The sequence below is a fragment of the Macaca nemestrina genome, chromosome 1, assembly GCF_043159975.1.
Source record: "Macaca nemestrina isolate mMacNem1 chromosome 1, mMacNem.hap1, whole genome shotgun sequence".
Taxonomy (NCBI): Eukaryota; Metazoa; Chordata; class Mammalia; order Primates; family Cercopithecidae; genus Macaca; species Macaca nemestrina.
The window spans coordinates 114993689-115009303 of NC_092125.1; the positions used below are offsets into that span (position 1 = coordinate 114993689).

The window sequence follows — 15615 nt, forward strand, 5'->3', positions numbered from 1 at the left end:
TAACTATCATGGCCTGCAAAATACTTTTCTCTCAGGATGTTTCGTTGTGCTTTGAGTACATTTTAACACAGTGAGGTAACATTCACAGACTCCTAAACAAATCACCTCCAGAGACATCCCGTCCATCGCCATGACGCCAGGCAGGCTTCACCCAAACCCCCCAGACATAGGTGAATATCCTGTTTTCACAGGTCATCAGGAAAAGAGACTCCACAGCCTCTCTGGGGTAACCCTTTTCAGTGTTGACTTCCCTTCAGCGCTGTCATTATCTTTGTATTAGAGGGAAACACTAGACTGCCATGACCTTTAAAAACCCACATTTGAATGTTTTGAATCAGATGTCACAGAGCCTGATTGTCAGCACAGTATTTAGCTGGCATTGAAAAATGCAAACCAAATATTGACATCTACTCTTGGGATTGGATCCAGTCAGACAGCTTTCACTTTACAGTAAACGCCTGACCTGCCGTACCCTTAGGATCCCCTTCCACGTGGGATCTGGTCATCGTTAAATGGTGAGGTTCTGCAGGTGTACTGCTACATCTTTCTGCTCCCAGAAATCACAGCCATCATGTCCCTTTCCCTAAATCGTGTTAGCAGGAGCAGAGCTGCCATAAAAAGCAAAGCACCGTATTTCCTAGAGTCTTCACTTAGACAAATGCAAAGATTTCTGATACTTGGTTAGTTCCTTTGGTTTTTAGAAAAGGCAGCTTTAAAGGAATCTTTCTCTGGCTTTCCCCTTCTGTGATGCAATGCGGGAAACCCCAATGTGGTCTCTAAGAGGTCCAGTTACATTTTGGCACATGGTAATCCATAGAGCCTTCTGCAGTTAGAGGAAAATAGGTACCTCCCTTTCTTCCGGCTATTTCCCTTGGCGAAGTAACAAGTCAAAAGGAACTGGACTGGTCAGGAAAGCCCTGACCAAGAGCTCAGACAAGATACAGCTCCGTGAGATGCAGCATGCGCAGTCATTGTCTGAGACCAAGGGCCTGAAATTGACACCATATGTGCCCCAGGAGTGATTACTCCAAGGGGGGAGAAAAGCAACATGTCAGAACATTTTAGTAACACCTAATTCATCCCAAGGTTATAAATAAATATGATGCTTGCTTAAAAACAAAAGTCAAAAAATACTTCAACTAGATTACTTCTGTGACAGTGCTTCAGGCAGAGGTGAACTTTATTAGGGAGACAACATGAATAAAGAGAAACACATAACTACTTTTTATGGTATATTTTACGTGATTTTATTTTTTTTGCAGTAAATAAAGTGGTTATAGGGCTCCAAGGAAAAGGGCCCAGATGTTAGAGCGTTGTGTGAAATTTAGGGGAAACAAGCTGTAAAAAACACAGTCATAAAACAGGCTGTCAGTGCCACACATCTGGACAATACAGGTGTATGTTCCTAGTGGCTGTCGTCACCCAAAGAAAACTCAATAACCTTATTTCACCCCAATTAGGCTGCATACCAACATGATCAACATTAAGTTGCAGGGGGGAGCAACATTCATATGGCGCCTTTGTGTCAAGCAGCTTTTATCTTTCATTTGAATTTAGTTACAAAGAAATAAAAGACTGCTAACATAGTCATTTCCACTATTATAAAACTCTATTTAATTTATAATGTCCTAATAAGTCAAAGTTTGACAGATTGGACTACTGGCTACGCCAAACAACAATAGACTTTCTGTAGCGTGAATCACCCTATCAGTCATCCTAAAATGGAGGCCAGCCTGTCTTTTCTCTACCCTTTTCCTGGAGTCTGAGTTTAACACCATCGTTGGAAGCACTCTGCCTTATTGGAAAAAGAAGTCGATATTCAGACAATTCAATTTATTTAAAGTAGAGGGTAAATGCCCCTCTCTGTAGCATTGAGGCATTTTTTCCCTTTTTTTTCAGCCAGCAATGAGGTATCTTTCCAGTATGGCAAATAATATAAAATATAAAATTTCCTTTCATCTTTTCATCACTGACAGACTGTGCCAAAGGTTATAAAACATCACTTTTTCTCATAATTGTGTTTCTCTATAGGTGTTAATGGCAGCAAAAGCAATTATGGATAGCGGAGAGAAATTAACCTTACCACTGATAGGGAAACTCTTGAAATTTCAACTTCTCCAGATTAAATTTAAGGACCAACAGCGACGGGAAAATGAAAAGAAGGTACCGTACAATCTGGTGGGTTTTCTAAAGAGGGCAAACGGTGAATGAAATGGAGCCAGGTTTCTCCAGGGGCACTTCCTCTCTTCTTAAGCCTACCATTAAGTGTTACCTGGCAAATTTGGCTGTCACCTCAACTTCTTAGGAAAAAGGCTGTCCAAAGATCTGGAGGGGTTGTGATAAACCCATTAAAAATCGGTTCCCTAAAATATGAAGGTTACAATATTCAAAGCATGTGCCCAAGATTGTTTCTATGGCAGTATATTTATATAATAAAGTTGTAGCCAAGAAGGGACCCAGGGAAGAGACAGGGAGTCAGGAAAACTAATATGAAAAGGACAGTTGCGGGGAACCCTCACAGTTCAGGTCTGACTATTTAAGATAGTTTATATGATACTCTATAGATGTGCCTTTTAAAATAATAGGCATATCGGTACCTTCATAATAATCTGAATATTTCAGCAACAATCCACCACTTCTACTGCTATATTACACATCTGATAATTTCTTCATACCTGGATTTTTTGTTTAATTTGCTTATAGAAATCAATCTGTGTGTTTTCCAAGGACTCATATTTGCATATGAAAAATATTTCAAAATGCTGTTAGCAAACTGCTACCAGGTTCACATCCATTTGCTATCATCATAGCCCAAAATAAGATGTTTTTCTTATTTTCCAAATCATGCTGAATTATGTTTGGAAAGCCCAGTGCTTCAGTATGTACATATGTAATGTTTGTGTCTGCATGTGTATGTATGAAATGGATTTGCATATGAAGTCATTTCTTTTTGCCTTAAGTGGAAAAGGCAAAATCAATTCACAGAAGCAAAAAGAGAAAAGTGAAAATGTTCCAATAGTGCCTTCTTCACCTTTTCAAGACCCCCAAAACCTAGGTTTCCTATTTGAATTGGCCTCTCAGCAAGATAATTGTAAAAAAAAATAATAATGCCACCTTCTATTTCAATATAGGGCTTTATGTTTTTTAGAGATAATTCCCATATAGCATCTTCTTAGGGTGGTACATATTGTGCCCAGAAAAATTCTACTCATATTACCACAATTGATAACATAGTTTTCCATCTAGTGAAACTCTTTCCATCGTGTTGGGGGAGTTGTACATTAAGAAGTACTCAGGGTAATTAAGACTTGGCAGAAGAAAAATTGGAAAATTTGAAACTAGTATAGAAACATCTCTTGCCTGTTTAAATTCCAATGCCATATGGGAATCTGAATTATAAAAAGCAGACTGTAATTCTTGCAAAAATTTCTGCAGTTTCTGTTTGCTTTGCCCTTTCCCACAGCACTTAGAAATAGTGCGCTAAAGAGCAGCAATTTACTTGTTTACCACTTACTGCATCATTAATTGTTTATTATAGGAGTAGATTGTAGGTTTCAGTTAACAAATTTTAAGTAAAAACAAATAAAATATCCTAGTAGCTTGGAAAACGTTTTTAAAGCTTGCAACAATATAAAAATATTTTTGCACCATTATTTTACTCAGCATTTCTTTGAAATGTGAGCTCTAATAATACAATTAAGAGGTTCTAAAGATAGGGAAATAATCTTTATCTGTTGAAAATTTGAGAGTTCTGGGTAACTGGGGCATGAACCTTAGAGTTTTTATTTTCTTTTAAGTATTTAATACAGTAAGAGAACTTTTGAGCAATTAAGAGCCAATGATTACATAATCTAATATGACATCTCCATTATTTTGGGTTCCCAAAGCACCAACCCCAAATCTCTGAGTCACAACCGTATGAGTAAGTGCTAAATAAATTGATGAAAACACGTTGGAATGGAATACAATCAGGAAAATACTCCTGGTAAAGGGGAGATGAAGGCAGTTGTTTGTGGGATGATATCATTGATGTTCATTTCAACAACACTGCCTAAGAGGTCAGTTGAAACCATCAAGGCCAATGCTGGTCAGCCAAGGAGTTTGGCAATAAACGAAACAAGCAGAAAGTATGCAAAGCTGACACCATGCTGTGGATTAGAATATGAAAAAAAGAAAAGAGGACTTTACCTATATCTTTTCATCTTTCCTGAACCCACAGTGAGATTCTGAAATTTCTACAAGGTTAGTGACTGACTCCCCAACTTTTTAACATCAACATATCTATGTAGATGTTGTCTTTCAAATGTTAATTAATTGCTTACATCTGTACAACCCAAAGAGTGTTTTGTATATTCTATGTTTAATTTTTGAAATTGTATTTTTAAGAATCAGTGCTTGAAAAATATCTGTAATAGAAATTATAGAAAATCTTAGGTGAAAGTGAGGGCAAAAATAAGTAATATAACTAGGTACCTGTTCTAACGTTTTAGTGTTTCACTATATATTTGATCCTGTTTTAATCAATCAAAACTTTTGAAAAAAAGATAAATATAGTTTTAATTGCCAAATACAGTGAAGAAATATCATTCTTTTCAACTTCATTGCTTTTAATAACATTTTAGTCTGGGCTATGGTTAACATTGCTTTTGCTTTCTGCTTTGCAAGAAAGCTTGCTGGGTAATTCATATTATAAGAAATACGAGGAAAGATACTTCTAAAATGAACAGTTTTAAAACCTTCAGCATGTAAATTTCTGGTATACAAATGCCAGCCTCTAATTGCAAATAACTTAAATCTATCTGAAAACATTTATTTATTTGGAAATACCTTGTTGATGAACTCCAAATATAAATATCATGAAGAAAATGTATTGTATTTCCATAAACATATTTTAGCATTTTAGAACTTCTGAATATGACTTTCTCACACAATAATTCTAAATTAGTTTGATTTTATTATATCTTAAAACTTAAATAAAAGTGTTTTGTTTAGAAATATATTTTTCTTACATCCTTATCTCAACATTTGCTTTTGCATTTTTATTTCTATATGTTGCTAATTTATTAATTCAACAAACACTGAAACATTTACAAAAGCAGTGTACTGAACACACATATTCTCATCATGTTCCTTATAATTATAAAGTAAATTGTTTGGTTTTCATTCTGATCCATTTTGATTTAGTCATTATCTGAATATTATATATCTACTCACATTTATGTGAGTTACATTGAGTTATATTTTATTAACTTCAACTTTTAACTTCAACTTTTGTATTATATATTAATTATGAGCACATTTAAAATCAAGACAATTTTGAACCCAAATATTTTCCTTATATTGATAATTCAACTAAAAGAAAACACTTCATAATAAAAAGAAATGAAAAAAAGCTACGATACAAAAAGTCATTAACTATTTAAATAATTGGCCAAATAAAATCTAGTCTTAGGTTCCTTTGTGTTGAGCTCAGAATGTTTGCACAGGTTTTGGGAGAAGATCCAAATATATTCCAACTGTGCTTTTAATTTATGAATTCAAATAAGTCGTCCATATTTCCTTAGATGTTTTTAGAAAGCGTATCTTTTTTGTAAAAGAATAGTTCGTTCTTTTGCTAGCTCATATGCATGGTACAAAGTGCCTTATTTCCTGAGGTACTAGAATTGAAGAGAAGGAAGATAGGTGGTAAAGAACTAGGGAAACTTTTTGTAACACTGGTAAACTATTCTTAAAACAATTCAAAATTAAAAGTGTCTACATTTGATAATACATCATGATGAAGCCCCAAGCAACCCAGAGCCTCCTCCAAAAGAGAGACAAAGAGAAATTAGAGTAGTTTTCACAGACACCTTCCAGCTTCCTCCGGTCCAAACTCCAAAACACTGGAAACCTGCCAATGTAATGCTATTTGTGTGTGTGTGTGTGTGTGTGTGTGTGTGTGTGTGTGTGTGTGTGTGTGTTGTTTTAAAAGAAAAGCCATAGGGACATACCAGGAAATTACAGGCTGGTTAGTTTTGATTCAGCTGTGGTTAAAATCTTCAGAAACTATTTTAAGAAATCAAACAGAGAAAGAGCAGGGACTCGGTTTAGAAGGACCCGTGTGGTTTCAGGAAAGGAATAACTTGCCTCACTAACTGGATGGAATTCTTTGAGGGTGGATTATCGAAATGAGGATCCCACTAAAAGGGATGTTGAATCTAAGGAGCTTCAAAAGCTAACAATTCAGGAGAAATAATAAATGACCCCCCAGCTGGCTTATCCATAAAATAGAGGAGTCCTTTCCTAATTGGCTTGCTTTTAATTAATGAAAACTTTTTACAGACTTCAGGAAAAATGCAAAGAAACATACATCTTTAACATACAGTAGTACTTTAAAATACGGAAGAGCTATGATTACAGCAGCTAATAATTATAGTTACCTGTCATTATTGACTATTTGGCACAGTACCAAGCCCTCTGCACACATTATATCATTTAATCTTTTAAATGACTTTATGAAGTACAGAGTATTATTCCCAGGTTGCAGATGGGGAAACTGAGGGTATGAAAAGTTAAGGAATTTTCCCAAGGCCAAACAGCTACTCTCAGTAGAAGAGCTGGGATTCAAATCCAGAACTGTCAGACTCCAAAGACCATGCTCTAAACCCCAGTACATATCCTTCCTAAGTGTGTCTCAGTAATTATGAAATGGCACTCTTGGCTCACAAATCAGTGGAGTGCCTGCCCAGAGACATTTCCCTGTAGGACCAATGGCTGTGCTCAGTGATCTACTCACAACCATCTGGTTCCACTAATTACACTGCATTCAGCATCCTCAGGTTAAATAGGGGGACAGTGGTCAAGGGAAGGAACAAAACTCACCAAGGAGGAATGCCCTTAGCTAACCAACTACTGATTCCAAAGGGAATCCTGACTTAATTTCCAGTCCTGCCCCCGACCCAGAAATGGCTCAGTCTCTGGGGGAATCTCTTATAACTGGACATCCAGAGATTGTTCCTAATGTCCTTCTGCATGGTAAGGTAGGATAGCATTGGCTGATCTAGTACTAAAGTCTTTCATAGACTACATGGAAAATACAGAAAAAGAAAAGCAAAACATTCACAATGTGTAACCCGATTATAATTGATGTTAAGATTTTGGCATTTTTCTTTCTGTTTCTTTCTGCGCCTTTGCTTCTTTACATAGCTGTAATAATTGTAAAAATCCACCCCTTTTTCAGTTAAGATAGATTATAATTTCTACTCATTATCACAGTGTCCATTCTATCATTATTATTGGTTTTGTAATATTTTATGGACTACCATAATTTTCTTAACCATTTCTCTATCGTTGAGCATTTAAGTTATTTCAATATCTTTTCATAATAAACCATGTAGTTTGCAGTATAGAATTCTCCATATTTTGGATAATTTTCTTAGCATAGATTTATTGAATTGGATTAATGTTTAAAAATGTTCCTATAATCTTGTATATTCAAAGTGAGTCCTATGGCCTTTTAGACCTAGTTCTCCATTTAAAAAAGAAAAAAAATGGCTCCTGGTCAAATGAGCATGGAAATCACTGTGTATTAGATACAACTCTTGAAGATATTTAAGAACATAACAGCTAATTAAAGATGAAGGAGTTTTGTGAAAACCACTCTATTTAATGTTAACTTACTGTCCCTCAAATTTATGTGATCTTATACCTTTTTTAAGCCTGTCTCTTGTCCCCTAGAATAGATTGTTTATGAGATAGAGTGATATATTGAAAGAGAACTAGAGGAACACTCAGAAAACCCAGTTTCTCATAAACTACATAATAGAGTGAATTAGTTACAAACTCTGTAAGCATGTTTTCTTATCTATATCCTCAACAATACTATTCTGAGGATCTTATTATAAATTTTATATGAAACATGGTTATACATGAATATGTATATGCATTATTATTTTTTTTTTTTGAGACAGACTTTCATTCTGTTGCCCAGGCTGGAGTACAGTGGCATGATCTCAGCTCACTGCAACCTCTGCCTCCCAGGTTCAAGTGATTCTCCTACCTCAGACTCCCAAGTAGTTGGGATTACAGGCATACACTACCACACCCGGCTAATTTATTTTTTATTTATTATTTTTTTTTTTTAGTAAAGATGGGATTTCACCATGTTGGCCAAGCTGGTCTGAAACTCCTGACCTCAGGTGATCCACCCACCTCAGCCTCCCAAAGTTCTGGAATTGCAGGTGTGAGCTAGCGTGCCCAGCCTGCATTAGTCAGGAGAATCGCTTGAACCCGGGAGGTGGAGGTTGCAGTGAGCTGACATCGCGCCACTGCACTCCAGCCTGGCAACAGAACGAGACTCTGTCTCAAAAAAAAAAAAAAAAAAAAGAATAAGATGAAGTATAGCTATTTATCATCAGTTCCACTGACATTTACCATTTACCTTCCTTTCATTGTAAGGAATTAGGAGAATGAATACTTATTAGTTATAATTGAATTTTGACATCAAGAAGTCATTTAGAAATAAAATATGATCTAAAATTATGTTGAAGCATCCAAAAACTAGGTTGCCCTATTTTTTTATTTCTCCCTTTAGAAAGTGAGAATAACTTAAGATTAAGGGTTCTAGGTAGGTGTCACTTGATATTCAATTGAATATGTGAAATGCCAACACTTTTTCTGGTTATTGCTGAGACAAGAATCTCGCATCTGCTATGTAACTTAACTGGTTAAGAAATCTCTGTGCCTATCCAAAGCCTTCTCACAGTAGGAGTCATCTAGATGTTTTCTGTACATACTGCATTAAAAAAACAAAAAAAAGTAATCTGTAGCAAACTTGACTCTTCTTCATATGCTGGGGAACATGTGTTCCCCAAACATGGTGGAGAGAAGGACTTTTTGAATATGCCCCTCCTAAATTTTTGCCCTGAATTGACAAGAGTTCCCTCTGAATTTTTAAAGTTATGAGTGAATGACCATAGTATGGGAACATGCATGCCATGTTATCCAGAAGCAAGAAAGGCCAGAGAAAGAGTTTGTATGAACTAACTTGAGTTTATAACTGAGGGGGTCAGCTTTGCTGAATGTGCCTGATCTGGTTAACTCCATTCCCACTCCCAGATTTCAATACATAAACCCATAGGTGAGAAGGGTTTACTTAGAATATGAGAAAAAGGAAATGAAAGATAGGAAATGATTTTGCTATGATTGGGGCTTGATACAAAAGGATGTTTCACTTTGAAACCAAGGTAGAATCCTAGGGACCAACCAGCCAATCATTGTCCAGAATTAGAGGGACAAAGAGACTGTCCTGGTTCAACTTCAGTATGGAGGGTGGGAGGAGTGAGGGATAGACTGAATCCAGGAGAGGAACAGGTAGACCACCGTTATGGTCAGCCATGGGGGAGAGCAGAAGGCACTGGGTAGGGTAAAGAACATGTTCAAAAATCCACCAAGGACATCTCGACCTGGATCCAGAACCCAGGAAGACCTGGGTACTTCCATTCGCTTGTATTGTCTACATATATTTTCTCTGCACCAGAGAATCCTTTCTTTACCCAGGAAATTCTTTACATAGTAATACATACTCTACCAATTGAAGATATATCACTGTTAAATGGAAGAATGCAGGACACCAAGTTATACAGAGAGAACAATAACAGTTATGTAAAAATGATGCAGAAAATTAATTTGAAAGAATGCATTGCACATCTTCTTCACTCATCTTCCCCAAGTGGTAGAATTATGGTGGCTTTTTAAGCTCTTTATATTTTTTCCAAATTTTTAGTAATAATTTTTATAAGAAAAAGTTATTTACAGAAATAAATCAGGATTTATAAGGGTCCTCTTTAAAAATACTTTTAGCTGGGCATGGTGGCATGCAGCTGTAGTCCCAGCTACTCGGGAGGCTGAGGTAGAAGGATTTCTTGAGCCCAGGAGTTTGAGTCCAGTCTGGGCAAGAGTGAGACTCATCTATAAAAACTTGAAACATTTTTAATACTTTTGCAAAGGTGAGGGAAGTAAATATTGATAATTTTAATATTAATGGAAATTAGTTTAACATATACTGTTCTCCAGTCTCCCAAGTTTGGCCTCGCTATAGGAATACAAAGGTAAAAAGGGGAGAAAGGAGAAGTGAGCAGGGAGAGAAAGGGAAGTGAGCAGGACGAGTGGCTGAGGCAGGTGGAGTGCTCTGGAGAAAGGAAAGGGCATCGAGCAAGTGTACTTCAGCCCCTGGGAAGAGAGAGTAGAGGGAGGCAGACAGGTTTGGAGAAATCAGGAGAGCATCAAAGACTGAGACAAGAGTATCATGGAAATAAAATGAGTTTAGGGTTTGAAGTCAGACCAGCACTCTCTACCACAGTTGTGTGTCTTAGGACAAACTCTGTATTAATTTATACAATGGGAATAAAATTACCCATCTTACAGGTTGCCTTGTGAGATCAAATTAAAGATGATGATATCTGGAAACTATACTCTGCTACTGGAATTTATCACTTCCTTTGAATATTTGGTTGTAGCCAGCCCTCCTTTCTGCAGAATCCCAAGAACCAAAGAGAAGAAAGGGCCAGAGAGTTCATGAGCTTCTAGAACTCCAGTCTTTGCTAAAGTGGCTTCAAAGGGATGAGACTTATGTGGCTGCACAGGCTCTCACACCCTGCCTAGGAGAACCTGGAGGGCCAGAGGGCCTCTTACTGTCTAATCCATGATGGGGAGGGGTAACTCTGAAATGATGAAATGAATGAATGAACACATAAATGAATAAATGTTTATTCTTCCAGGTAAACTTTAAAATAGTTTAACCTAAAATGGTTTCATCTTTTTAGATCAAGAGATCACTCTGAGATTGTATTTAAAATTGCAGTTGTAAAACTTTCTGGTGTGTTTTGATGGCCACATTGGAACTTCTCTGTAGCAGGACCAGCTGTCTACCAACAAGCTGCACAGGGTGTTGCAAATTAGTAAATTTGCCGTGACCCGAAGCTTGGCTGTTAGAGAGCCCTGCATGAGTCTTACCAGTGCTTCCAGGCCAACTGCACTCAGGGGCACTGACTTGTGCCTTACAAACCCATTAAAAAAGAGCATGGGTGATAGACCCAGACTGGCCTGGCTTTGCCACATACTGGCTTTGAGCTTGAACAACTGATTGCCCTCACTAAGACTCAGTTTTCTCCTCTGTAAAATGAAAATGATGCTCTACCTATTGTAGTTATTGTGAGGACTTGACAAGATAGAATATTTGGACTATAGTAAGAATGTAACAAATAGAAATGTAATATTAGTGATAATGATAAGGATGATAGTAATAGTGACAATGACAGCCATGATTAGAATAGCCACTTGCTAATTTGCTACTGTAAATATTACTGTCAGTTTTATGGGACAGACCCCTCAGCATTAACTGAAAGTTTTCTCCCTGTAGACAAATTGTACATAGGAAGACAAACTGTCAGAAAGTTATGTAGTACCTCAAGTCTTAACTAGGGGAGTTAGTTTAATGGTTTACAGTCCTAATGGCCTGATGCAGCCCCCTGACCACATGGCTGTAACTCCCAGGTTACCCAGATCTTCCTATCCGTCTATCAGGAAATCTCTGTCCTGGACAATTTTGAATTAACACTGGCATTCTCTGCCTCTCTGATTCTTCTTCCTTCTTCCTTCTTCCTTCTTCCTTCTTCCTTCTTCCTTCTTCCTTCTTCTTCTTCTTCTTCTTCTTCTTCTTCTTCTTCTTCTTCTTCTTCTTCTTCTTCCTCTTCCTCTTTGTCCTCTTCTTCTTTTTTTTTTGATGTTTTTTATTACTGAGGAATGCTCTTCTTACTGGCCTCTTAGTTCTCTAATGATCATTTCCTCCTCTCCACCTAAGCCATTGCCTCCCTTGAACCTTGTCATCGCTGAAGCCCTCATCACCTCCAAAGTCTTGAGATCTCCTGTTCTCTAACCTTGGAAATTTCCTGTCCTTGTCTCTTATTCATAATCTAATATCCTCCTACATAATTTCTTCAACCACATTATAAATCCCAGTCCATAGATCCCAACACTTTCTATTCATTGTCTTCTCCTGCTATTTGTTTGGCTTCGGTTCCGTGATCCAATCAATATTATCATTTCTCTGCTCACTCCTGATTCCCCTGGCTCTTCTCTCCTTCCATCACAATCATATTGCAAAACTCCTCCCAGGATGAACTCAGTGATCCATCATTTTCATTTCCATTCCTGAGCAGCTAAACATAAATGGAGAAATTCTCACAATTAGACTTATTTCATTTAAAATTAACAATCTCAACATTTTCAATAAGTTCTCACCACTGGCAGAGTCCTACCATATTACCTCAGTAAGCTTGCTCCCCAACTCTCTGACATAAGATAACTCTTACGTCATCTTCCCTATTCAAACCTCCCACCTCTTTCCTGCCTTTTCTCAGTTGATGACTTTGCCTCATGCTTCACTTGAAAAAACTGAAACGTTTTCTCAACACCATCAAGATGTCTCTGTTTCTTGCACCCATCCTCTTCTTGTTGTTCTTAGTTATGAAACTAAGAAATTCCCTCTCCTTCTATCAAGGTCCAGTCATTGACATATTCCTTTGTTCCTATCCCATGTTGACTCCTGGAGAACTTTAGTCTCCTCAGCCCCATATCTTCACTGTCTCCTTCTCTACTGGATCATTCCATCAGCCTGCAAGCATAACATCTCTTGACTTTACATATATACATACCTTGACCTTATACCCCCCTTGCATCCACTCACCCACTGAACAACTCAGAGCTCTGGTTCTGCCTCACAACCAAACTTCCAGAAACAGTTGTCCATAAAAGTGATTTCTCTGTTGATACTGCCCTCCTATTTTCCACCTCCACACTCCACCATAATTGCTCTTAATGTTACCTACAACTGCCAATTCTTGTCTTTTTGCTCTTTTTGGTTTCTTAGTTCTCTAGCTTCACACTATATATTTTTTCCTACCTTTTTAGCCACTTCTCTATCTCTTTTTGCTAGCATCTCTCCCTATACCCATTGGTAAGCATGGAGTCCCTAGCATGATCTCACACTCAATTCTCATATTTCTCAAGAACCCTCACCCACGGTGATTCATCTCTTCCCATGCAATTAACTACTATCTGTATGTTATGCACACCTGAAATTGTAACTGTAGCCAAATTTCTCTTCTGGGGAGAGAATGTGTGTATTGAATTACCTTCTTGACCTCTCAAGAGCCATCTCAAAGTTGACATAACACTGTTAATATTCTGTCCACCTTAAGTAAAAACCATTTATCACCCTAGTCTTCTGTATCTCTGTTTAAATGACACCATCAACCACCTAGTTTCTCAAACTAAAATCCACAGCATTATCTTAATGTACCTCCTTATTCAGACTTCATATCTAATCTTTCAACCCATGAAGTTTCAATACCCAAAATACATCTCTATCTATTTTTCTTCACTCTGCCAACACTTTAATCTGAGTCACTATTGGGTTTTATCTGGACTATTGTGAGAGTTTCCTGAGTCTTCTGGTTTCCAGTCTTGCAAAATCATAGAGCTCATCTACTTAAAACCCTTTAAAATCTTGCCATTGCCTCTTAGTTAAGACATAAACTTGTTATCTCTACCTTGAAAGCCCTGGATGGCCTGGCCCATGCCTTGCCTCGCACACCTTATCTTGGGCTACACTGCACCTCCACTGCTAATTTCCCTGCTGGGCTCATCTCCTTTCAGTTCTTTGAACACGCCTGACTTCTTATGCCTTAGGGCCTTCACACACACACACACACACACACACACACACAACATTTTCCCTGCTTCTTATGTGTATGACTCTTGTCTTTGAGGTCTTTGCTCAAATGTCACTTCCACAGAGAGTCATTCATCACCTACTTATGAAAGTGTTCTCAATTGTGTTTCTATAACTACAGTGGGTTTTATTCTTCATAGCAGTCATTAAAATTTATAGTTACATTTTTATCTGTTTGTTTGCATTGCTTTTTCTCTTTCTTTCCCCGTAGGCTGTGAGCTCAAGGGGCAGAGCCCAGCCCCATTTTAGGCACCGATTTATACCTGGTGCAGAGAGAAATGCTAGGACCCTTTCATTCCTCTGTACCTTACCTGTGCTCTCGTTGCTGCCTCTACCCAGTGTTGTGAATGATACCTCCAGCCTCCACTGATGTTTCCCTCTGCTGCTGAGGAAGCCTGGGACAGAAATTGAAGCTCATAAAAATATTCACTGAATGAATGAATGAGTAGATGAATACCAACATCCCATACATTTTCAGAACTTCTGTTCTCAATGAAGTTCTATTGTTAAGATTACCACATTTGTGTCATTGGGAATCGACTAAGGGAGATGTGTGTAAAGTCTGGCAAGCTTGACTTTGGCAATGCCCTCCTTTCCTTCCAATCCCCTTTTTCGGTCTGGCATGGAGCGGTTCCCCCCGACCTCCACTTCCACTCCAGGGATATCTTTTCTTCTTTGACCCTAGCTCTTCTAGGGAGTTAATTTTACCACTTATGTATGTTCTAACCACGTTGGATTTCTCTTCACTTTCTAGAAATGGTTAAGACCGTTTCACAGTCTGTACCTGCTCCCACCCCAGGCTGTGAGTGACACTTGAAGACCCTGCTGATGATGTCCCCTTCTGCTTAGGAGCAAGTACAGATTGTGGCAGTTTCATCACCACTAGAGCCATGGGTGCTAGAACCCATGGGCACCACTGGATGCCAAAGCTAAACTGGGCCCTCTGGAGCCCTTAACATCCAGAAGCCACATGGAGTAGGGGAAATGCTCCTCTCCCCTTCTGTGTCACATTCTGTTAGCTGGGTGTCAAAGCAGCATATCTTGTGTCCCCATCTCTAATGTCATAGAGTTTTTCAAATTTGGATTTTGTGGCCTCAGGTAGATATTAGAGTCCGAGACATTGCAATAACGTAATTAGTTTTGTTTTAATTTTGTTAAGTAGGGATAATAATGGCAATATAAACATATTCCAAGTCTTCTGCAGGGCCACCTTATGATCCAGTACTGCCACAACATTTCAATGAGTACAACTAATTCGTATTAATAAACATATGAACTGAAAGTGTAATTACATTATGAAGTACTGCACAACATTTTTGGCAACTGTTTGGAAAGAAAGAAAAGTGGGGTGTTGGGGCAGAATTAATCTTTACATGGCACATGCCAATCTAAGCATGCCCCAGAGCATCATGGAAGGAATCCGTGTTGCCAACTGATGTTTTATTCTGACCCCATCTTTGAAGGCATCAAATAGCAACCATTGGTTATGTCTGCACATTCTTTCATAGGATTATAATAAAAATACTTAGTTAATGTTAAGTTTCCCAAAGAATCTTTTAATCTTTTTTAAAAAATTGGTCAATACATTACTTGTACTATGAAATGCTTTATCAAGGAGATTTTAGCAAAATATCTCTTTTCCTTTTTATTTTTAATTCTTGTTTTTTTTTTTTGTTTTTAATAACCAACCCCAACTCTCTCTGAAACTCAGACAGAGGCTCTCCAGGGCTAGACTAAAAGATAAACCTAAACTCCTGACCCCATTACATACTCAGAATTATCTTCCTGCCCTACCTTCAAACCACTGGGGTGGCTTCTTAGGCCACACTTGGCTCTCCTGTAGG

General features: G+C 37.9%; 1 protein-coding gene across 10 annotated transcripts in view; it reads left to right on the forward strand.

The window, feature by feature from the left end:
- LOC105479093 (sperm associated antigen 17) overlaps positions 1 to 15615 on the forward strand; it is a 238413-nt gene that overhangs the window by 72523 nt on the left and 150275 nt on the right. For all 10 annotated transcript variants that reach the window (XR_011617612.1, XR_985679.2, XR_985680.2 and 7 more), the window contains exon 4: positions 2032 to 2163. Coding sequence is in view for 7 of the 10 variants with exons in the window: in XM_071087029.1 (XP_070943130.1) it covers positions 2032 to 2163 (132 nt within the window). In the remaining 3 variants the exon portion in view is untranslated. The remainder of the gene's footprint in view (positions 1 to 2031; positions 2164 to 15615) is intronic.